The sequence below is a fragment of the Ascaphus truei genome, chromosome 1, assembly GCF_040206685.1.
Source record: "Ascaphus truei isolate aAscTru1 chromosome 1, aAscTru1.hap1, whole genome shotgun sequence".
Taxonomy (NCBI): Eukaryota; Metazoa; Chordata; class Amphibia; order Anura; family Ascaphidae; genus Ascaphus; species Ascaphus truei.
Genome location: NC_134483.1, coordinates 140,335 through 164,886, shown reverse-complemented (window position 1 = coordinate 164,886; position 24,552 = coordinate 140,335). Strand labels below are relative to the sequence as shown.

Genomic DNA, 24,552 nt, shown 5'->3' with positions numbered 1-24,552 from the left:
GCCTGTACCACGTTATAACTCTGTGCCCAGGACATGCGTGAGAACGAGAGGTAACTCTCACTGTATTACTGCCTGTAACACACGTTATAACCCTGTGCCCAGGACATGCGTGAGAATGAGAGGTAACTCTCACTGTATTACTGCCTGTAACACACGTTATAACTCTGTGCCCAGGAGATACGTGAGAACGAGAGGTAACTCTTACTGTATTACTGCCTGTAACACGTTATAACTCTATGCCCAGGACATGCGTGAGAACGAGAGGTAACTCTCACTGTATTACTGCCTGTAACACATGTTATAACTCTGTGCCCAGGACATGCGTGAGAACGAGAGGTAACTCTCACTGTATTACTGCGTGTAACACATGTTATAACTCTGTGCCCAGGACATGCGTGAGAACGAGAGGTAACTCTCACTGTATTACTGCCTGTAACACATGTTATAACTCTGTGCCCATTACATGCGTGAGAACGAGAGGTAACTCTCACTGTATTACTGCCTGTAACACGTTATAACTCTGTGCCCAGGACATGCGTGAGAACGAGAGGTAACTCTCACTGTATTACTGCCTTTAACACATGTTATAACTCTGTGCCCAGGACATGCGTGAGAACGAGAGGTAACTCTCACTGTATTACTGCCTGTAACACATGTTATAACTCTGTGCCCATTACATGCGTGAGAACGAGAGGTAACTCTCACTGTATTACTGCCTGTAACACATGTTATAACTCTGTGCCCAGGACATGCGTGAGAACGAGAGGTAACTCTCACTGTATTACTGCCTGTAACACGTTATAACTCTGTGCCCAGGACATGCGTGAGAACGAGAGGTAACTCTCACTGTATTACTGCCTGTAACACGTTATAACTCTGTGCCCAGGACATGCGTGAGAACGAGCGGTAACTCTCACTGTATTACTGCCTGTAACACGTGTTATAACTCTGTGCCCATTACATGCGTGAGAACGAGAGGTAACTCTCACTGTATTACTGCCTGTAACACGTTATAACTCTGTGCCCAGGACATGCGTGAGAACGAGAGGTAACTCTCACTGTATTACTGCCTGTACCACGTTATAACTCTGTGCCCAGGACATGCGTGAGAACGAGAGGTAACTCTCACTGTATTACTGCCTGTAACACACGTTATAACCCTGTGCCCAGGACATGCGTGAGAACGAGAGGTAACTCTCACTGTATTACTGCCTGTAACACACGTTATAACTCTGTGCCCAGGACATGCGTGAGAACGAGAGGTAACTCTCACTGTATTACTGCCTGTAACACGTTATAACTCTGTGCCCAGGACATGCGTGAGAGTGAGAGGTAACTCTCACTGTATTACTGCCTGTAACACGTTATAACTCTGTGCCCAGGACATGCGTGAGAACGAGAGGTAACTCTCACTGTATTACTGCCTGTAACATGTTATAACTCTGTGCCCAGGACATGCGTGAGAACGAGAGGTAACTCTCACTGTATTACTGCCTGTAACATGTTATAACTATGTGCCCAGGACATGCGTGAGAACGAGAGGTAACTCTCACTGTATTACTGCCTGTAACACATGTTATAACTCTGTGCCCATTACATGCGTGAGAACGAGAGGTAACTCTCACTGTATTACTGCCTGTAACACGTTATAACTCTGTGCCCAGGACATGCGTGAGAACGAGAGGTAACTCTCACTGTATTACTGCCTGTACCACGTTATAACTCTGTGCCCAGGACATGCGTGAGAACGAGAGGTAACTCTCACTGTATTACTGCCTGTAACACACGTTATAACCCTGTGCCCAGGACATGCGTGAGAACGAGAGGTAACTCTCACTGTATTACTGCCTGTAACACACGTTATAACTCTGTGCCCAGGACATGCGTGAGAACGAGAGGTAACTCTCACTGTATTACTGCCTGTAACACGTTATAACTCTGTGCCCAGGACATGCGTGAGAGTGAGAGGTAACTCTCACTGTATTACTGCCTGTAACACGTTATAACTCTGTGCCCAGGACATGCGTGAGAACGAGAGGTAACTCTCACTGTATTTCTGCCTGTAACATGTTATAACTCTGTGCCCAGGACATGCGTGAGAACGAGAGGTAACTCTCACTGTATTACTGCCTGTAACATGTTATAACTATGTGCCCAGGACATGCGTGAGAACGAGAGGTAACTCTCACTGTATTACTGCCTGTAACATGTTATAACTCTGTGCCCAGGACATGCGTGAGAACGAGAGGTAACTCTCACTGTATTACTGCCTGTAACACATGTTATAAATAAATGCATAAAATAAATGTTGGACTCTCTCTCTCAGGTCCTCGGTGAGTCCATGGCCGGCATTTCTCACAACGCCAAGACCAGTAACCTGCCCGAATTTGGTGACTCTGTGGGCGCTGCTTCCAAAGCTCTGTGTGGTCTGACCGAGGCTGCAGCGCAGGTACTGAGCTGGGGGGGTCACGTCTGCTCTGTGCCGATCTCACTGTCCTGGGATCCCTGACTGCATGTCTCCTTCCCGCAGGCCGCATACCTCGTGGGGGTGTCAGACCCCAACAGCCGGGCAGGGCAGCAGGGCTTGGTGGATCCCACCCAATTTGCCAGAGCCAATCAGTCCATCCAAATGGCGTGTCAGAACCTGGGAGACCCAGCCTGCACCCAATCACAGGTGAGCTAAAACTATCCTGCACCCAATCACAGGGGAGCTAAAACTATCCCGCACCCAATCACAGGGGAGCTAATACTATCCTGCACCCAATCACAGGTGAGCTAAAACTATCCTGCACCCAATCACAGGGGAGCTAATACTATCCCGCACCCAATCACAGGGGAGCTAATACTATCCCGCACCCAATCACAGGGGAGCTAATACTATCCTGCACCCAATCACAGGGGAGCTAATACTATCCCACACCCAATCACAGGGGAGCTAATACTATCCCGCACCCAATCACAGGGGAGCTAATACTATCCTGCACCCAATCACAGGGGAGCTAATACTATCCCGCACCCAATCACAGGTGAGCTAAAACTATCCTGCACCCAATCACAGGGGAGCTAATACTATCCTGCACCCAATCACAGGGGAGCTAATACTATCCTGCACCCAATCACAGGGGAGCTAATACTATCCTGCACCCAATCACAGGGGAGCTAATACTATCCCGCACCCAATCACAGGGGAGCTAATACTATCCCGCACCCAATCACAGGGGAGCTAATACTATCCCGCACCCAATCACAGGGGAGCTAATACTATCCCGCACCCAATCACAGGGGAGCTAATACTATCCCGCACCCAATCACAGGGGAGCTAATACTATCCCGCACCCAATCACAGGGGAGCTAATACTATCCTGCACCCAATCACAGGGGAGCTAATACTATCCCGCACCCAATCACAGGGGAGCTAAAACTATTCCGCACCCAATCACAGGGGAGCTAATACTATCCCGCACCCAATCACAGGGGAGCTAATACTATCCCGCACCCAATCACAGGTGAGCTCAAACTATCCTGCACCCAATCACAGGGGAGCTAAAACTATCCTGCACCCAATCACAGGTGAGCTCAAACTATCCTGCACCCAATCACAGGGGAGCTAATACTATCCTGCACCCAATCACAGGTGAGCTAAAACTATCCTGCACCCAATCACAGGGGAGCTAAAACTATCCCGCACCCAATCACAGGGGAGCTAATACTATCCCGCATCCAATCACAGGGGAGCTCAAACTATCCCGCACCCAATCACAGGGGAGCTAATACTATCCCGCACCCAATCACAGGGGAGCTAAAACTTTCCTGCACCCAATCACAGGGGAGCTAAAACTATCCTGCACCCAATCACAGGGGAGCTAATACTATCCCGCATCCAATCACAGGGGAGCTAATACTATCCCGCACCCAATCACAGGGGAGCTAATACTATCCCGCACCCAATCACAGGGGAGCTAAAACTATCCCGCACCCAATCACAGGTGAGCTAATACTATCCCGCACCCAATCACAGGGGAGCTAATACTATCCTGCACCCAATCACAGGTGAGCTAATACTATCCCGCACCCAATCACAGGGGAGCTAATACTATCCCACACCCAATCACAGGGGAGCTAATACTATCCCGCACCCAATCACAGGGGAGCTAATACTATCCCACACCCAATCACAGGGGAGCTAATACTATCCTGCACCCAATCACAGGGGAGCTAATACTATCCCGCACCCAATCACAGGTGAGCTAAAACTATCCTGCACCCAATCACAGGGGAGCTAATACTATCCTGCACCCAATCACAGGGGAGCTAATACTATCCTGCACCCAATCACAGGGGAGCTAATACTATCCTGCACCCAATCACAGGGGAGCTAATACTATCCCGCACCCAATCACAGGGGAGCTAATACTATCCCGCACCCAATCACAGGGGAGCTAATACTATCCCGCACCCAATCACAGGGGAGCTAATACTATCCCGCACCCAATCACAGGGGAGCTAATACTATCCCGCACCCAATCACAGGGGAGCTAATACTATCCTGCACCCAATCACAGGGGAGCTAATACTATCCCGCATCCAATCACAGGGGAGCTAATACTATCCCGCACCCAATCACAGGGGAGCTAATACTATCCCGCACCAAATCAAAGGGGAGCTAATACTATCCCGCACCCAATCACAGGGGAGCTAATACTATCCCGCACCCAATCACAGGGGAGCTAATACTATCCCGCACCCAATCACAGGGGAGCTCAAACTATCCCGCACCCAATCACAGGGGAGCTAATACTATCCCGCACCCAATCACAGGGGAGCTAATACTATCCCGCACCCAATCACAGGTGAGCTCAAACTATCCTGCACCCAATCACAGGGGAGCTAATACTATCCCGCACCCAATCACAGGGGAGCTAATACTATCCCGCACCCAATCACAGGGGAGCTAAAACTATCCTGCACCCAATCACAGGTGAGCTCAAACTATCCTGCACCCAATCACAGGGGAGCTAATACTATCCTGCACCCAATCACAGGTGAGCTAAAACTATCCTGCACCCAATCACAGGGGAGCTAAAACTATCCCGCACCCAATCACAGGGGAGCTCAAACTATCCCGCACCCAATCACAGGGGAGCTAATACTATCCCGCACCCAATCACAGGGGAGCTAAAACTTTCCTGCACCCAATCACAGGGGAGCTAAAACTATCCTGCACCCAATCACAGGGGAGCTAATACTATCCCGCATCCAATCACAGGGGAGCTAATACTATCCCGCACCCAATCACAGGGGAGCTAATACTATCCCGCACCCAATCACAGGGGAGCTAAAACTATCCCGCACCCAATCACAGGTGAGCTAATACTATCCCGCACCCAATCACAGGGGAGCTAATACTATCCTGCACCCAATCACAGGGGAGCTAATACTATCCTGCACCCAATCACAGGGGAGCTAAAACTATCCTGCACCCAATCACAGGGGAGCTAATACTATCCCGCACCCAATCACAGGGGAGCTAATACTATCCTGCACCCAATCACAGGGGAGCTAATACTATCCCGCACCCAATCACAGGGGAGCTAATACTATCCCGCACCCAATCACAGGGGAGCTAATACTATCCCGCACCCAATCACAGGGGAGCTAATACTATCCCGCACCCAATCACAGGGGAGCTAATACTATCCCGCACCCAATCACAGGGGAGCTAATACTATCCCGCACCCAATCACAGAGGAGCTAATACTATCCCGCACCCAATCACAGGGGAGCTAAAACTATCCCGCACCCAATCACAGGGGAGCTAATACTATCCTGCACCCAATCACAGGGGAGCTAATACTATCCCGCACCCAATCACAGGGGAGCTAAAACTATCCCGCACCCAATCACAGGGGAGCTAATACTATCCCGCACCCAATCACAGGGGAGCTAATACTATCCCGCACCCAATCACAGGGGAGCTAATACTATCCCGCACCCAATCACAGGGGAGCTAAAACTATCCCGCACCCAATCACAGGGGAGCTAATACTATCCCGCACCCAATCACAGGGGAGCTAATACTATCCCGCACCCAATCACAGGGGAGCTAATACTATCCCGCACCCAATCACAGGGGAGCTAATACTATCCCACACCCAATCACAGGGGAGCTAATACTATCCCGCACCCAATCACAGGGGAGCTAATACTATCCCGCACCCAATCACAGGGGAGCTAATACTATCCCGCACCCAATCACAGGGGAGCTAATACTATCCCGCACCCAATCACAGGGGAGCTAATACTATCCCGCACCCAATCACAGGGGAGCTAATACTATCCCGCACCCAATCACAGGGGAGCTAATACTATCCCGCACCCAATCACAGGGGAGCTAATACTATCCCGCACCCAATCACAGGGGAGCTAATACTATCCCGCACCCAATCACAGGGGAGCGAATACTATCCCGCACCCAATCACAGGGGAGCTAATACTATCCCGCACCCAATCACAGGGGAGCTAATACTATCCCGCACCCAATCACAGGGGAGCTAATACTATCCCGCACCCAATCACAGGGGAGCTAATACTATCCCGCACCCAATCACAGGGGAGCTAATACTATCCCGCACCCAATCACAGGGGAGCTAAAACTATCCCGCACCCAATCACAGGGGAGCTAATACTATCCCGCACCCAATCACAGGGGAGCTAAAACTATCCTGCACCCAATCACAGGGGAGCTAATACTATCCCGCACCCAATCACAGGGGAGCTAAAACTATCCTGCACCCAATCACAGGGGAGCTAATACTATCCCGCATCCAATCACAGGGGAGCTAATACTATCCCGCACCCAATCACAGGGGAGCGAATACTATCCCGCACCCAATCACAGGGGAGCTAATACTATCCCGCACCCAATCACAGGGGAGCTAATACTATCCCGCACCCAATCACAGGGGAGCTAATACTATCCCGCACCCAATCACAGGGGAGCTAATACTATCCCGCACCCAATCACAGGGGAGCTAATACTATCCCGCACCCAATCACAGGGGAGCTAATACTATCCCGCACCCAATCACAGGGGAGCTAATACTATCCCGCACCCAATCACAGGGGAGCTAATACTATCCCGCACCCAATCACAGGGGAGCTAATACTATCCCGCACCCAATCACAGGGGAGCTAATACTATCCCGCACCCAATCACAGGGGAGCTAATACTATCCCGCACCCAATCACAGGGGAGCTAATACTATCCCGCACCCAATCACAGGGGAGCTAATACTATCCCGCACCCAATCACAGGGGAGCTAATACTATCCCGCACCCAATCACAGGGGAGCTAATACTATCCCGCATCCAATCACAGGGGAGCTAATACTATCCCGCACCCAATCACAGGGGAGCTAATACTATCCCGCACCCAATCACAGGGGAGCTAATACTATCCTGCATCCAATCACAGGGGAGCTAATACTATCCCGCACCCAATCACAGGGGAGCTAATACTATCCCGCACCCAATCACAGGGGAGCTAATACCTTCTTGCACCCAATCACAGGGGAGCTAATACTATCCCGCACCCAATCACAGGGGAGCTAATACTATCCCGCACCCAATCACAGGGGAGCTAATACCTTCTTGCACCCAATCACAGGGGAGCTAATACTATCCCGCACCCAATCACAGGGGAGCTAATACTATCCCGCACCCAATCACAGGGGAGCTAATACTATCCCGCACCCAATCACAGGGGAGCTAATACTATCCCGCACCCAATCACAGGGGAGCTAATACTATCCCGCACCCAATCACAGGGGAGCTAATACTATCCTGCACCCAATCACAGGGGAGCTAATACTATCCCGCACCCAATCACAGGGGAGCTAATACTATCCCGCACCCAATCACAGGGGAGCTAATACTATCCCGCACCCAATCACAGGGGAGCTAATACTATCCCGCACCCAATCACAGGGGAGCTAATACTATCCCGCATCCAATCACAGGGGAGCTAATACTATCCCGCACCCAATCACAGGGGAGCTAATACTATCCCGCACCCAATCACAGGGGAGCTAATACCTTCTTGCACCCAATCACAGGGGAGCTAATACTATCCCGCACCCAATCACAGGGGAGCTAATACTATCCCGCACCCAATCACAGGGGAGCTAATACTATCCCGCACCCAATCACAGGGGAGCTAATACTATCCCGCACCCAATCACAGGGGAGCTAATACTATCCCGCACCCAATCACAGGGGAGCTAATACTATCCTGCACCCAATCACAGGGGAGCTAATACTATCCCGCACCCAATCACAGGGGAGCTAAAACTATCCCGCACCCAATCACAGGGGAGCTAATACTATCCCGCACCCAATCACAGGGGAGCTAATACTATCCCGCACCCAATCACAGGTGAGCTCAAACTATCCTGCACCCAATCACAGGGGAGCTAAAACTATCCTGCACCCAATCACAGGTGAGCTCAAACTATCCTGCACCCAATCACAGGGGAGCTAATACTATCCTGCACCCAATCACAGGGGAGCTAAAACTATCCCACACCCAATCACAGGGGAGCTAATACTATCCCGCATCCAATCACAGGGGAGCTCAAACTATCCCGCACCCAATCACAGGGGAGCTAATACTATCCCGCACCCAATCACAGGGGAGCTAATACTATCCCGCACCCAATCACAGGGGAGCTAATACTATCCCGCATCCAATCACAGGGGAGCTCAAACTATCCCGCACCCAATCACAGGGGAGCTAATACTATCCCGCACCCAATCACAGGGGAGCTAAAACTATCCTGCACCCAATCACAGGGGAGCTAATACTATCCCGCATCCAATCACAGGGGAGCTAATACTATCCCGCACCCAATCACAGGGGAGCTAATACTATCCCGCACCCAATCACAGGGGAGCTAAAACTATCCCGCACCCAATCACAGGGGAGCTAATACTATCCTGCACCCAATCACAGGGGAGCTAATACTATCCCGCACCCAATCACAGGGGAGCTAATACTATCCCGCACCCAATCACAGGGGAGCTAATACTATCCCGCACCCAATCACAGGGGAGCTAATACTATCCCGCACCCAATCACAGGGGAGCTAATACTATCCCACACCCAATCACAGGGGAGCTAATACTATCCCGCACCCAATCACAGGGGAGCTAAAACTATCCTGCACCCAATCACAGGGGAGCTAAAACTATCCTGCACCCAATCACAGGGGAGCTAATACTATCCTGCACCCAATCACAGGGGAGCTAATACTATCCCGCACCCAATCACAGGGGAGCTAATACTATCCCGCACCCAATCACAGGGGAGCTAATACTATCCCGCACCCAATCACAGGGGAGCTAATACTATCCCACACCCAATCACAGGGGAGCTAATACTATCCTGCACCCAATCACAGGGGAGCTAATACTATCCCGCACCCAATCACAGGGGAGCTAATACTATCCCGCACCCAATCACAGGGGAGCTAATACTATCCCGCACCCAATCACAGGGGAGCTAATACTATCCCGCACCCAATCACAGGGGAGCTAATACTATCCCACACCCAATCACAGGGGAGCTAATACTATCCCGCACCCAATCACAGGGGAGCTAAAACTATCCCGCACCCAATCACAGGGGAGCTAAAACTATCCTGCACCCAATCACAGGGGAGCTAATACTATCCTGCACCCAATCACAGGGGAGCTAATACTATCCCGCACCCAATCACAGGGGAGCTAATACTATCCCGCACCCAATCACAGGGGAGCTAATACTATCCCGCACCCAATCACAGGGGAGCTAATACTATCCCACACCCAATCACAGGGGAGCTAATACTATCCTGCACCCAATCACAGGGGAGCTAATACTATCCCGCACCCAATCACAGGGGAGCTAATACTATCCCGCACCCAATCACAGGTGAGCTAAAACTATCCTGCACCCAATCATATGGGAGCTAATACTATCCCGCACCCAATCACAGGGGAGCTAATACTATCCTGCACCCAATCACAGGGGAGCTAATACTATCCCGCACCCAATCACATGGGAGCTAATACTATCCCGCACCCAATCACAGGGGAGCTAATACTATCCCGCACCCAATCACAGGGGAGCTAATACCTTCTTGCACCCAATCACAGGGGAGCTAATACTATCCCGCACCCAATCACAGGGGAGCTAATACTATCCCGCACCCAATCACAGGGGAGCTAATACTATCCCGCACCCAATCACAGGGGAGCTAATACTATCCCGCACCCAATCACAGGGGAGCTAATACTATCCCGCACCCAATCACAGGGGAGCTAATACTATCCCGCACCCAATCACAGGGGAGCTAATACTATCCCGCATCCAATCACAGGGGAGCTAATACTATCCTGCACCCAATCACAGGGGAGCTAATACTATCCCGCATCCAATCACAGGGGAGCTAATACTATCCCGCACCCAATCACAGGGGAGCTAATACTATCCCGCACCCAATCACAGGGGAGCTAATACCTTCTTGCACCCAATCACAGGGGAGCTAATACTATCCCGCACCCAATCACAGGGGAGCTAATACTATCCCGCACCCAATCACAGGGGAGCTAATACCTTCTTGCACCCAATCACAGGGGAGCTAATACTATCCCGCACCCAATCACAGGGGAGCTAATACTATCCCGCACCCAATCACAGGGGAGCTAATACTATCCCGCACCCAATCACAGGGGAGCTAATACCTTCTTGCACCCAATCACAGGGGAGCTAATACTATCCCGCATCCAATCACAGGGGAGCTAATACTATCCTGCACCCAATCACAGGGGAGCTAATACTATCCCGCACCCAATCACAGGGGAGCTAATACTATCCCGCACCCAATCACAGGGGAGCTAATACTATCCCGCACCCAATCACAGGGGAGCTAATACTATCCCGCACCCAATCACAGGGGAGCTAATACTATCCCACACCCAATCACAGGGGAGCTAATACTATCCCGCACCCAATCACAGGGGAGCTAAAACTATCCTGCACCCAATCACAGGGGAGCTAAAACTATCCTGCACCCAATCACAGGGGAGCTAATACTATCCTGCACCCAATCACAGGGGAGCTAATACTATCCCGCACCCAATCACAGGGGAGCTAATACTATCCCGCACCCAATCACAGGGGAGCTAATACTATCCCGCACCCAATCACAGGGGAGCTAATACTATCCCACACCCAATCACAGGGGAGCTAATACTATCCCGCACCCAATCACAGGGGAGCTAATACTATCCCGCACCCAATCACAGGGGAGCTAATACTATCCCGCACCCAATCACAGGTGAGCTAAAACTATCCTGCACCCAATCACAGGGGAGCTAATACTATCCCGCACCCAATCACAGGGGAGCTAATACTATCCTGCACCCAATCACAGGGGAGCTAATACTATCCCGCACCCAATCACATGGGAGCTTATACTATCCCGCACCCAATCACAGGGGAGCTAATACTATCCCGCACCCAATCACAGGGGAGCTAATACCTTCTTGCACCCAATCACAGGGGAGCTAATACTATCCCGCACCCAATCACAGGGGAGCTAATACTATCCCGCACCCAATCACAGGGGAGCTAATACCTTCTTGCACCCAATCACAGGGGAGCTAATACTATCCCGCACCCAATCACAGGGGAGCTAATACTATCCCGCACCCAATCACAGGGGAGCTAATACTATCCCGCACCCAATCACAGGGGAGCTAATACCTTCTTGCACCCAATCACAGGGGAGCTAATACCTTCTTGCACCCAATCACAGGCAGTTTCGCACCGGTCTTCTCACTAGTGCAAATCCACACCACATGTCACGCATTCACTTCTCTGCAGATTTTTCACCCCCTTCCTCTTATTGGGCGCCCCCCCTCCCCGGGCGGCTCTGCTGTTTCACATATGGTTCCCCCTCCTTCATATACTGTACCCCTTCTTTGTGTAGGTGCTTTCGGCTGCCACCATTGTGGCGAAGCACACGTCCTCTCTGTGTAACGCCTGCCGCTTAGCCTCCAGCCACACGGCAAACCCCGTCGCCAAGAGGCAGTTTGTCCAATCAGCCAAGGAAGTGGCGAACAGCACTGCCAACCTCGTGAAGACCATCAAGGTAACCACCTCTAGGACCATAATCTGACCAGCGGCTCAGACATCCAGGACCTGTGGGGGAGTGGGAAACAGAATACAATCAATAAGGGGAAGTGGGGAGTACTGTATGCGGCAGCAACAATCAGAGAGAGACCGTGAAAAGACTCGCCAACGCTCGCACGCTGCCTGTAATAATGCTGATAGTGAGCGCGGATAATCCTAACGAACGCTCGCACGCTGCCTGTAATAATGCTGATAGTGAGCGCGGATAATCCTAACGAACGCTCGCACGCTGCCTGTAATAATGCTGATAGTGAGCGCGGATAATCCTAACGAACGCTCGCACGCTGCCTGTAATAATGCTGATAGTGAGCGCGAATAATCCTAACGAACGCTCGCACGCTGCCTGTAATAATGCTGATAGTGAGCGCGGGTACTCCTAACGAACGCTCGCACGCTGCCTGTAATAATGCTGATAGTGAGCGCGGATAATCCTAACGAACGCTCGCACGCTGCCTGTAATAATGCTGATAGTGAGCGCAGATAATCCTAACGAACGCTCGCACGCTGCCTGTAATAATGCTGATAGTGAGCGCGGGTACTCCTAACGAACGCTCGCACGCTGCCTGTAATAATGCTGATAGTGAGCGCAGATAATCCTAACGAACGCTCGCACGCTGCCTGTAATAATGCTGATAGTGAGCGCGGGTACTCCTAACGAACGCTCGCACGCTGCCTGTAATAATGCTGATAGTGAGCGCGGGTACTCCTAACGAACGCTCGCACGCTGCCTGTAATAATGCTGATAGTGAGCGCGGATAATCCTAACGAACGCTCGCACGCTGCCTGTAATAATGCTGATAGTGAGCGCGGATACTCCTAACGAACGCTCGCACGCTGCCTGTAATAATGCTGATAGTGAGCGCGGATAATCCTAACGAACGCTCGCACGCTGCCTGTAATAATGCTGATAGTGAGCGCGGATAATCCTAACGAACGCTCGCACGCTGCCTGTAATAATGCTGATAGTGAGCGCGGGTAATCCTAACGAACGCTCGCACGCTGCCTGTGATAATGCTGATAGTGAGCGCGGATAATCCTAACGAACGCTCGCACGCTGCCTGTAATAATGCTGATAGTGAGCGCGGATAATCCTAACGAACGCTCGCACGCTGCCTGTAATAATGCTGATAGTGAGCGCGGATAATCCTAACGAACGCTCGCACGCTGCCTGTAATAATGCTGATAGTGAGCGCGGGTAATCCTAACGAACGCTCGCACGCTGCCTGTGATAATGCTGATAGTGAGCGCGGATAATCCTAACGAACGCTCGCACGCTGCCTGTAATAATGCTGATAGTGAGCGCGGATAATCCTAACGAACGCTCGCACGCTGCCTGTAATAATGCTGATAGTGAGCGCGGATAATCCTAACGAACGCTCGCACGCTGCCTGTAATAATGCTGATAGTGAGCGCGGATAATCCTAACGAACGCTCGCACGCTGCCTGTAATAATGCTGATAGTGAGCGCGGATAATCCTAACGAACGCTCGCACGCTGCCTGTAATAATGCTGATAGTGAGCGCGGATAATCCTAACGAACGCTCGCACGCTGCCTGTAATAATGCTGATAGTGAGCGCGGATACTCCTAACGAACGCTCGCACGCTGCCTGTAATAATGCTGATAGTGAGCGCGGATACTCCTAACGAACGCTCGCACGCTGCCTGTAATAATGCTGATAGTGAGCGCGGATAATCCTAACGAACGCTCGCACGCTGCCTGTAATAATGCTGATAGTGAGCGCGGATAATCCTAACGAACGCTCGCACGCTGCCTGTAATAATGCTGATAGTGAGCGCGGGTAATCCTAACGAACGCTCGCACGCTGCCTGTAATAATGCTGATAGTGAGCGCGGATACTCCTTACGAACGTGAGAGAGACGGGTGCTGCTGTGTCCCGGCGGTGGGAGGGACGGGCGCTGCTGTGTCCCGGCGGTGGGAGGGACGGGTGCTGCTGTGTCCCGGCGGTGGGAGGGACGGGTGCTGCTGTGTCCCGGCGGTGGGAGGGACGGGTGCTGCTGTGTCCCGGCGGTGGGAGGGACGGGTGCTGCTGTGTCCCGGCGGTGGGAGGGACGGGCGCTGCTGTGTCCCGGCGGTGGGAGGGACGGGCGCTGCTGTGTCCCGGCGGTGGGAGGGACGGGTGCTGCTGTGTCCCGGCGGTGGGAGGGACGGGTGCTGCTGTGTCCCGGCGGTGGGAGGGACGGGTGCTGCTGTGTCCCGGCGGTGGGAGGGACGGGCGCTGCTGTGTCCCGGCGGTGGGAGGGACGGGCGCTGCTGTGTCCCGGCGGTGGGAGGGACGGGCGCTGCTGTGTCCCGGCGGTGGGAGGGACGGGCGCTGCTGTGTCCCGGCGGTGGGAGGGGCGGGCGCTGCTGTGTCCCGGCGGTGGGAGGGACGGGTGCTGCTGTGTCCCGGCGGTGGGAGGGACGGGTGCTGCTGTGTCCCGGCGGTGGGAGGGACGGGTGCTGCTGTGTCCCGGCGGTGGGAGGGACGGGCGCTGCTGTGTCCCGGCGGTGGGAGGGACGGGCGCTGCTGTGTCCCGGCGGTGGGTGGGACGGGTGCTGCTGTGTCCCGGCGGTGGGAGGGGCGGGTGCTGCTGTGTCCCGGCGGTGGGAGGGATGGGCGCTGCTGTGTCCCGGCGGTGGGAGGGACGGGCGCTGCTGTGTCCCGGCGGTGGGAGGGGCGGGCGCTGCTGTGTCCCGGCGGTGGGAGGGACGGGCGCTGCTGTGTCCCGGCGGTGGGAGGGGCGGGCGCTGCTGTGTCCCGGCGGTGGGAGGGGCGGGCGCTGCTGTGTCCCGGCGGTGGGAGGGGCGGGCGCTGCTGTGTCCCGGCGGTGGGAGGGACGGGTGCTGCTGTGTCCCGGCGGTGGGAGGGACGGGTGCTGCTGTGTCCCGGCGGTGGGAGGGACGGGCGCTGCTGTGTCTCGGCGGTGGGAGGGACGGGTGCTGCTGTGTCCCGGCGGTGGGAGGGGCGGGCGCTGCTTTGTCCCGGCGGTGGGAGGGGCGGGCGCTGCTGTGTCCCGGCGGTGGGAGGGACGGGCGCTGCTGTGTCCCGGCGGTGGGAGGGACGGGCGCTGCTGTGTCCCGGCGGTGGAAGGGGCGGGTGCTGCTGTGTCCCGGCGGTGGGAGGGACGGGTGCTGCTGTGTCCCGGCGGTGGGAGGGACGGGCGCTGCTGTGTCCCGGCGGTGGGAGGGACGGGCGCTGCTGTGTCCCGGCGGTGGGAGGGACGGGCGCTGCTGTGTCCCGGCGGTGGGAGGGACGGGCGCTGCTGTGTCCCGGCGGTGGGAGGGACGGGCGCTGCTGTGTCCCGGCGGTGGGAGGGGCGGGCGCTGCTGTGTCCCGGCGGTGGGAGGGGCGGGCGCTGCTGTGTCCCGGCGGTGGGAGGGGCGGGCGCTGCTGTGTCCCGGCGGTGGGAGGGGCGGGCGCTGCTGTGTCCCGGCGGTGGGAGGGGCGGGCGCTGCTGTGTCCCGGCGGTGGGAGGGGCGGGCGCTGCTGTGTCCCGGCGGTGGGAGGGACGGGCGCTGCTGGGACCCGGCGGTGGGAGGGGCGGGCGCTGCTGTGTCCCGGCGGTGGGAGGGGCGGGCGCTGCTGTGTCCCGGCGGTGGGAGGGACGGGTGCTGCTGTGTCCCGGCGGTGGGAGGGACGGGTGCTGCTGTGTCCCGGCGGTGGGAGGGACGGGCGCTGCTGTTTCCCGGCGGTGGGAGGGGCGGGCGCTGCTGTGTCCCGGCGGTGGGAGGGGCGGGCGCTGCTGTGTCCCGGCGCTGCTGGTACGCGGGGACGGGCGCTGCTGGGACGGGAGGGGCGGGCGCTGCTGGTACGCGGGGAGGGGCGGGCGCTGCTGGGAGGGACGGGCGCTGCTGGTACCCGGGGGCGGGAGGGGCGGGTGCTGCTGGGAGGGACGGGCGCTGCTGTGTCCCGGCGGTGGGAGGGGCGGGTGCTGCTGTGTCCCGGCGGTGGGAGGGGCGGGCGCTGCTGTGTCCCGGCGGTGGGAGGGACGGGTGCTGCTGTGTCCCGGCGGTGGGAGGGACGGGCGCTGCTGTGTCCCGGCGGTGGGAGGGACGGGCGCTGCTGTGTCCCGGCGGTGGGAGGGGCGGGTGCTGCTGGGAGAGGCGGGCGCTGCTGGGAGGGGCGGGCGCTGCATGGTACCCGGCGGTGGGAAAGAGACGGTGTCACTGTGCCGGCTGCTGATTGCTTCTCTCCGCAGGCTCTGGATGGGACGTTTAATGATGAGAATCGGGTAAAGTGCCGCGGTGCCACCGTGCCGCTCATCCAGGCCGTGGAGAACCTCACCGCATTCGCTGCCAACCCAGAGTTTGCCAGCGTCCCGGCTCAGATCTCCCCCGAGGTGAGGGAAGCGAGAGGGGGAGAGGGGGAGAGGGGGAGAGGGTATTGGGAGCTACCCAGATTGTTCCCTCCCCCCCCGCTCTCTCCTGAATGTCCCCCCCCCCCGCTCTCCTGAATGTCCCCCCCCCCGCTCTCCTGAATGTCCCCCCCCCCGCTCTCCTGAATGTTCCCCCCGCTCTCCTGAATGTCCCCCCCCTTCTCCTGAATGTCCCCCCCCTTCTCCTGAATGTCCACCCCCGCCTCTCCTGAATGTCCCCCCCGCTCTCCTGAATGTCCCCCCCCGCTCTCCTGAATGTCCCCCCCCGCTCTCCTGAATGTTCCCCCCCCGCTCTCCTGAATGTTCCCCCCCCGCTCTCCTGAATGTGTCCCCCCCTCTCCTGAATGTCCCCCCCCACCTCTCCTGAATGTCCCCCCCCGCTCTCCTGAATGTCCCCCCCCCGCTCTCCTGAATGTTCCCCCCCCGCTCTCCTGAATGTTCCCCCCCGCTCTCCTGAATGTTCCCCCCCTCTCTCCTGAATGTCCCCCCTCTCTCCTGAATGTCCCCCCCCTCTCCTGAATGTCCCCCCCCTCTCTCCTGAATGTCCCCCCCTCTCTCCTGAATGTCCCCCCCCTCTCTCCTGAATGTTCCCCCCCCTCTCTCCTGAATGTTCCCCCCCCCGCTCTCTCCTGAATGTCCCCCCCTCTCTCCTGAATGTTCCCCTCCACTCTCTCCTGAATGTTCCCCCCCCGCTCTCTCCTGAATGTTCCCCCCGCTCTCTCCTGAATATACCCCCCTCTCTCCTGAATGTTCCCCCCCTCTCTCCTGAATGTCCCCCCCCCCCTCTCTCCTGAATGTTCCCCCCCCGCTCTCTCCTGAATGTTCCCCCCCCCTGCTCTCTCCTGCATGTTCCCCCCCCGCTCTCTCCTGAATGTTCACCCCCGCTCTCTCCTGAATATCCCCCCCTCTCTCCTGAATGTTCCCCCCCGCTCTCCTGAATGTTTCCCCCCCCTGCTCTGTCTCCTGATTGGTCCCCCCCCCCCGCGCTCTCTCCTGATTGGCTCCCCTAGCTCTCTCACTCTTAATTGGTTGCCTCGGCAGGGACTCCGTGCCATGGAGCCAATCATTGCTGCCGCTCAGACCATGCTGGAAAGCTCCTCCGGCCTCATCCAGACGGCTCGATCTCTGGCTGCCAACCCCAAGGACCCTCCCCAGTGGTCAGTGCTGGCCGGGCACTCTCGCACCGTGTCCGACTCCATCAAGAGACTGATCACCAACATGAGGTGAGGAGTGCCGAGACGTGGGGGGCTGCAGAGTGCCGAGACGTGGGGGGCTGCAGAGTGCCGAGACATGGGGGGGCTGCAGAGTGCCGAGACGTGGGGGGCTGCAGAGTGCCGAGACGTGGGGGGCTGCAGAGTGCCGAGACGTGGGGGGCTGCAGAGTGCCGAGACGTGGGGGGCTGCAGAGTGCCGAGACGTGGGGGGCTGCAGAGTGCCGAGACGTGGGGGGCTGCAGAGTGCCGAGACATGGGGGGGCTGCAGAGTGCCGAGACGTGGGGGGCTGCAGAGTGCCGAGACGTGGGGGGCTGCAGAGTTCCGAGACGTGGGGGGCTGCAGAGTGCCGAGACGTGGGGGGCTGCAGAGTGCCGTGACATGGGGGGGCTGCAGAGTGCCGAGACGTGGGGGGCTGCAGAGTGCCGAGACGTGGGGGGCTGCAGAGTGCCGAGACGTGGGGGGCTGCAGAGTGCCGAGACGTGGGGGGGCTGCAGAGTGCCGAGACGTGGGGGGCTGCAGAGTGCCGAGCCATGTCTCGGGCTGCAGAGTGCCGAGACATGGGGGGGCTGCAGAGTGCCGAGACGTGGGGGGCTGCAGAGTGCCGAGACATGGGGGGCTGCAGAGTGCCGAGACGTGGGGGGCTGCAGAGTGCCGAGACGTGGGGGGCTGCAGAGTGCCGAGACGTGGGGGGCTGCAGAGTGCCGAGACGTGGGGGGCTGCAGAGTGCCGAGACGTGGGGGGCTGCAGAGTGCCGAGACGTGGGGGGCTGCAGAGTGCCGAGACGTGGGGGGCTGCAGAGTGCCGAGACGTGGGGGGCTGCAGAGTGCCGAGACGTGGGGGGCTGCAGAGTGCCGAGACGTGGGGGGGCTGCAGAGTGCCGAGACGTGGGGGGCTGCAGAGTGCCGAGCCATGTCTCGGGCTGCAGAGTGCCGAGACGTGGGGGGGCTGCAGAGTGCCGAGACGTGGGGGGCTGCAGAGTGCCGAGACGTGGGGGGGCTGCAGAGTGCCGAGACGTGGGGGGCTGCAGAGTGCCGAGACGTGGGGGGCTGCAGAGTGCCGAGACGTGGGGGGGCTGCAGAGTGCCGAGACGTGGGGGGCTGCAGAGCGCCGAGACATGGGGGGGCTGCAGAGCGCCGATACATGGGGGGGCTGCAGAGTGCCGAGACGTGGGGGGCTGCAGAGTGCCGAGACGTGGGGGGCTGCAGAGTGCCGAGACGTGGGGGGCTGCAGAGTGCCGAGACGTGGGGGGCTGCAGAGTGCCGAGACGTGGGGGGCTGCAGAGTGCCGAGACGTGGGGGGCTGCAGAGTGCCGAGACATGGGGGGGCTGCAGAGTGCCGAGACGTGGGGGGCTGCAGAGTGCCGAGACGTGGGGGGCTGCAGAGTGCCGAGACGTGGGGGGCTGCAGAGTGCCGAGACGTGGGGGGCTGCAGAGTGCCGAGACGTGGGGGGGCTGCATACTGCCGAGACATTGGGGGGCTGCAGAGTGCCGAGACATGGGGGGGGGGCTGAAGAGTGCCGAGACATGGGGGGGGGGGCTGCAGAGCGCACGAGACATGGGGGGCTGCAGAGCGCACGAGACATGGGGGGGGGGCTGCAGAGTGCCTAGACATGGGGGGCTGCAGAGTGCCGAGACATGGGGGGGCTGCAGAGTGCCGAGACATGGGGGGGGGGCTGCAGAGTGCCGAGACATGGGGGGGGGCTGCAGAGTGCCGAGACATGGGGGGGGGGCTGCAGAGCGCACGAGACATGGGGGGCTGCAGAGCGCACGAGACATGGGGGGCTGCAGAGTGCCGAGACGTGGGGGGCTGCAGAGTGCCTAGACATGGGGGGGCTGCAGAGTGCCGAGACATGGGGGGGCTGCAGAGTGCCGAGACATGGGGGGCTGCAGAGTGCCGAGACATGGGGGGGGCTGCAGAGTGCCGAGACATGGGGGGGCTGCAGAGCGCACGAGACATGGGGGGGGCTGCAGAGCGCACGAGACATGGGGGGCTGCAGAGCGCACAAGACATGGGGGGGGCTGCAGAGCGCACGAGACATGGGGGGCTGCAGGGCGCACGAGACATGGGGGGGCTGCAGAGCGCACGAGATATGGGGGGGGCTGCAGAGCGCACGAGACATGGGGGGGGGCTGCAGAGCGCACGAGACATGGGGGGGCTGCAAAGCGCACGAGACATGGGGGGGGCTGCAGAGCGCACGAGACATGGGGGAGCTGCAGAGCGTACGAGACATGGGGGGGGGCTGCAGGGCGTACGAGACATGGGGGGGCTGCAGAGCGTACGAGACATGGGGGGGCTGCAGGGCGCACGAGAAATGGGGGGGGCTGCAGGGCGCACGAGACGGGGGGGGCTGCAGGGCGTACGAGACATGGGAGGGCTGCAGAGCGTACGAGACATGGGGGGGCTGCAGAGCTTACGAGACATGGGGGGGCTGCAGGGCGCACGAGAAATGGGGGGGGCTGCAGGGCGCACGAGACATGGGGGGGGCTGCAGGGCGCACGAGACATGGGGGGCTGCAGAGCGTACGAGACATGGGGGGGCTGCAGGGCGTACCAGACATGGGGGGGGGCTGCAGGGCGTACCAGACATGGGGGGAGGGCTGCAGGGCGTACCAGATATGGGGGGGAGTGCTGCAGGGCGTACGAGACATGGGGGGGGCCGCAGGGCGCACGAGACATGGGGGGGGCTGCAGGGCGTACGAGACATGGGGGGGGCTGCAGGGCGTACGAGACATGGGGGGAGGGCTGCAGGGCGTACGAGACTTGGGGGGGAGGGCTGCAGAGCGTACGAGACATGGGGGGGAGGGCTGCAGAGCGTACGAGACATGGGGGGAGGGCTGCAGAGCGTACGAGACATGGGGGGGAGGGCTGCAGAGCGTACGAGACATGGGGGGGAGGGCTGCAGAGCGTACGAGACATGGGGGTGGCTGCAGAGCGTACGAGACATCGGGGGGGGGAGAACTGCAGAGCGTACGAGACATGGGGAGGGCTGCAGAGCGTACGAGACATGGGGAGGGCTGCAGAGCGTACGAGACATCGGGGGGGCTGCAGAGCGTACGAGACATCGGGGGGGCTGCAGAGCGTACGAGACATGGGGGGGAGGGCTGCAGAGCGTACGAGACATTGGGGGCTGCAGAGCGTACGAGACATGGGGGGGAGGGCTGCAGAGCGTACGAGACATGGGGGGGCTGCAGAGCGTACGAGACATGGGGGGGAGGGCTGCAGAGCGTACGAGACATGGGAAGGCTGCAGAGCGTACAAGACATGGGGGGGGCTGCAGAGCGTACGAGACATTTGGGGGGGGCTGCAGAGCGGCCGAGACATGGGGGGGGCTGCAGAGAGTACGAGACATGGGGGGGGGCTGCAGGGCGTACGAGACATGGGGGGGGCTGCAGGGCGCACGAGACATGGGGGGGGCTGCAGGGCGCACGAGACATGGGGGGCTGCAGAGCGTACGAGACATGGGGGGGCTGCAGGGCGTACCAGACATGGGGGGGGGGCTGCAGGGCGTACGAGACATGGGGGGTAGGGCTGCAGGGCGTACGAGACATGGGGGGGGGCTGCAGGGCGTACGAGACATGGGGGGGAGGGCTGCAGGGCGTACGAGACATGGGGGGGAGGGCTGCAGAGCGTACGAGACATGGGGGGGGCTGCAGAGCGTACGAGACATGGGGGGGAGGGCTGCAGAGCGTACGAGACATGGGGAGGGCTGCAGAGCGTACGAGACATGGGGGGGGGCTGCAGAGCGTACACGAGACATGGGGGGGGGGGCTGCAGAGTGCCGAGACATGGGGGGGGGGCTGCAGAGCGTACGAGACATGGGGGGGAGGGCTGCAGAGCGTACGAGACATGGGGGGTAGGGCTGCAGAGCGTACGAGACGGGGGGGGGCTGCAGAGCGTACGAGACATGGGGGGGCTGCAGAGTGCCGAGACATGGGGGGGGCTGCAGAGCGTACGAGACATGGGGGGGAGGGCTGCAGAGCGTACGAGACATGGGGGGGCTGCAGAGCGTACGAGACATGGGGGGGGAGGGCTGCAGAGCGTACGAGACATGGGGGGCTGCAGAGCGTACGAGACATGGGGGGGAGGGCTGCAGAGCGTACGAGACATGGGGAGGGCTGCAGAGCGTACAAGACATGGGGGGGGGGCTGCAGAGCGTACGAGACATTTGGGGGGGGCTGCAGAGCGGCCGAGACATGGGGGGGGCTGCAGAGCGTACGAGACATGGGGGGGGGGCTGCAGGGCGTACGAGACATGGGGGGTAGGGCTGCAGGGCGTACGAGACATGGGGGGGGGCTGCAGGGCGTACGAGACATGGGGGGAGGGCTGCAGGGCGTACGAGACATGGGGGGGAGGGCTGCAGAGCGTACGAGACATGGGGGGGGCTGCAGAGCGTACGAGACATGGGGGGGAGGGCTGCAGAGCGTACGAGACATGGGGAGGGCTGCAGAGCGTACGAGACATGGGGGGGGGCTGCAGAGCGTACGAGACATGGGGGGGCTGCAGAGTGCCGAGACATGGGGGGGGGCTGCAGAGCGTACGAGACATGGGGGGGAGGGCTGCAGAGCGTACGAGACATGGGGGGGGGCTGCAGAGTGCCGAGACATGGGGGGGGGGCTGCAGAGTGTACGAGACATGGGGGGGAGGGCTGCAGAGCGTACGAGACATGGGGGGGGGCTGCAGAGTGCCGAGACATGGGGGGGGGCTGCAGAGTGCCGAGACATGGGGGGGGGGGGCTGCAGAGCGTACGAGACATGAGGGGTAGGGCTGCAGAGCGTACGAGACATGGGGGGGAGGGCTGCAGAGCGTACGAGACATGGTGGGGGCTGCAGGGCGTACGAGACATGGGGGGAGGGCTGCAGAGCGTACGAGACATGGGGGGGGGCTGCAGGGCGTACGAGACATGGGGGGGGGCTGCAGAGTGCCGAGACATGGGGGGGGGGGCTGCAGAGTGCCGACACATGGGGGGGCTGCAGAGTGCCGAGACATGGGGGGGGCTGCAGAGTGCCGAGACATGGGGGGGGGCTGCAGAGCGTACGAGACATGGGGGGAGGGCTGCAGAGCGTACGAGACATGGGGGGGGGGCTGCAGGGCGTACGAGACATGGGGGGTAGGGCTGCAGAGCCGTGCGAGACATGGGGGGGGCTGCAGAGTGCCGAGACATGGGGGGGGGCTGCAGAGCGTACGAGACATGGGGGGGGGAGGGCTGCAGAGCGTACGAGACATGGGGGGGCTGCAGGGCGTACGAGACATGGGGGGGGCTCCAGAGTGCCGAGACATGGGGGGGGGGCTGCAGGGCGCATGAGACATGGGGGGGGGGCACGATGGGGCAGCTGTGAGAGAGGCGGAGGTCACCCTGTTTACCCCCCAGGGATAAGGCCCCCGGGCAGCGGGAGTGTGACCAGGCCATTGAGCTTCTCAATCAGACCGTCCGAGACCTGGACCAGGCCTCACTAGAAGCCATCAGCCAGCAGCTGGCACCACGGGAGGGCATCTCCCAGGAGGTGAGTAATGAGTAATGAGTACCACCCCATCATCTCTCTGCCTTCCCTCCCCTCCCCCCCCCCCAGGGCAGGTATCAGATTTTATATACCACCCACACGGGGGAGTGAGGGAAACATCTCAGGGGTCCCCCCCTCTCTCACGCTCTGTGTCCCCCCCTCTCTCACGCTCTGTGTCCCCCCCTCTCTCACGCTATGTGTCCCCCCCTCTCTCACGCTCTGTGTCCCCCCCTCTCTCACGCTCTGTGTCCCCCCCTCTCTCACGCTCTGTGTCCCCCCCTCTCTCACGCTCTGTATCCCCCCCTCTCTCACGCTCTGTGTCCCCCCCTCTCACACTCTGTGTCCCCCCTCTCACGCTCTGTGTCCCCCCTCTCACGCTCTGTCCCCCCCTCTCTCACTCTCTGTGTCCCCCTCTCACTCTGTGTCCCCCCCTCTCTCACTCTGTGTCCCCCCCTCTCTCACTCTGTGTCCCCCTCTCTCACTCTGTGTCCCCCCTCTCACTCTCTGTGTCCCCCCTCTCTCACTCTCTGTGTCCCCCCTCTCACTCTCTGTGTCCCCCCCTCTCTCACTCTCTGTGTCCCCCCCTCTCTCACTCTCTGTGTCCCCCCTCTCACTCTGTCCCCCCCCACTCTCTCACTCTCTGTGTCCCCCCCTCTCTCACTCTCTGTGTCCCTCCTCTCTCACTCTGTGTCCCCCCTCTCACGCTCTGTGTCCCCCCTCTCTCACTCTCTGTGTCCCCCTCTCTCTCACTCTGTGTCCCCCTCTTACTCTCTGTGTCCCCCTCTCTCACTCTCTGTGTCCCCCCCTCTCACTCTGTGTCCCCCCCTCTCTCACTATCTGTGTCCCCCTCTCTCACTCTCTGTGTCCCCCCCTCTCACTCTGTGTCCCCCTCTCTCACTCTCTGTGTCCCCCTCTCTCACTCTCTGTGTCCCCCTCTCACTCTCTTGTCCCCCTCTCACTCTCTGTGTCCCCCCTCTCACTCTCTGTGTCCCCCTCTCACTCTCTGTGTCCCCCTCTCACTCTCTGTGTCCCCCCTCTCTCACTCTCTGTGTCCCCCCTCTCACTCTCTGTGTCCCCCCTCTCACTCTCTGTGTCCCCCCTCTCACTCTCTGTGTCCCCCCTCTCTCACTCTGTGCCCCCCCTCACGCTCTGTGTCCCCCCTCTCTCACTCTCTGTGTCCCCCCCTCTCTCACTCTGTGTCCCCCTCTCTCACTCTCTGTGTCCCCCC

The 24,552-nt window shown here is 59.0% G+C and overlaps 1 protein-coding gene across 1 annotated transcript in view; it reads left to right on the top strand.

The window, feature by feature from the left end:
• Positions 1–24,552, top strand: part of LOC142468757 (talin-1-like) — a gene marked incomplete at both ends in the record, with an annotated part of 229,739 nt that overhangs the window by 65,857 nt on the left and 139,330 nt on the right. The window contains 6 exons of the mRNA XM_075575267.1: positions 2,327–2,449; positions 2,531–2,674; positions 12,033–12,194; positions 16,437–16,577; positions 17,655–17,836; positions 23,195–23,327. Coding sequence (XP_075431382.1) covers positions 2,327–2,449; positions 2,531–2,674; positions 12,033–12,194; positions 16,437–16,577; positions 17,655–17,836; positions 23,195–23,327 — 885 coding nt within the window. The remainder of the gene's footprint in view (positions 1–2,326; positions 2,450–2,530; positions 2,675–12,032; positions 12,195–16,436; positions 16,578–17,654; positions 17,837–23,194; positions 23,328–24,552) is intronic.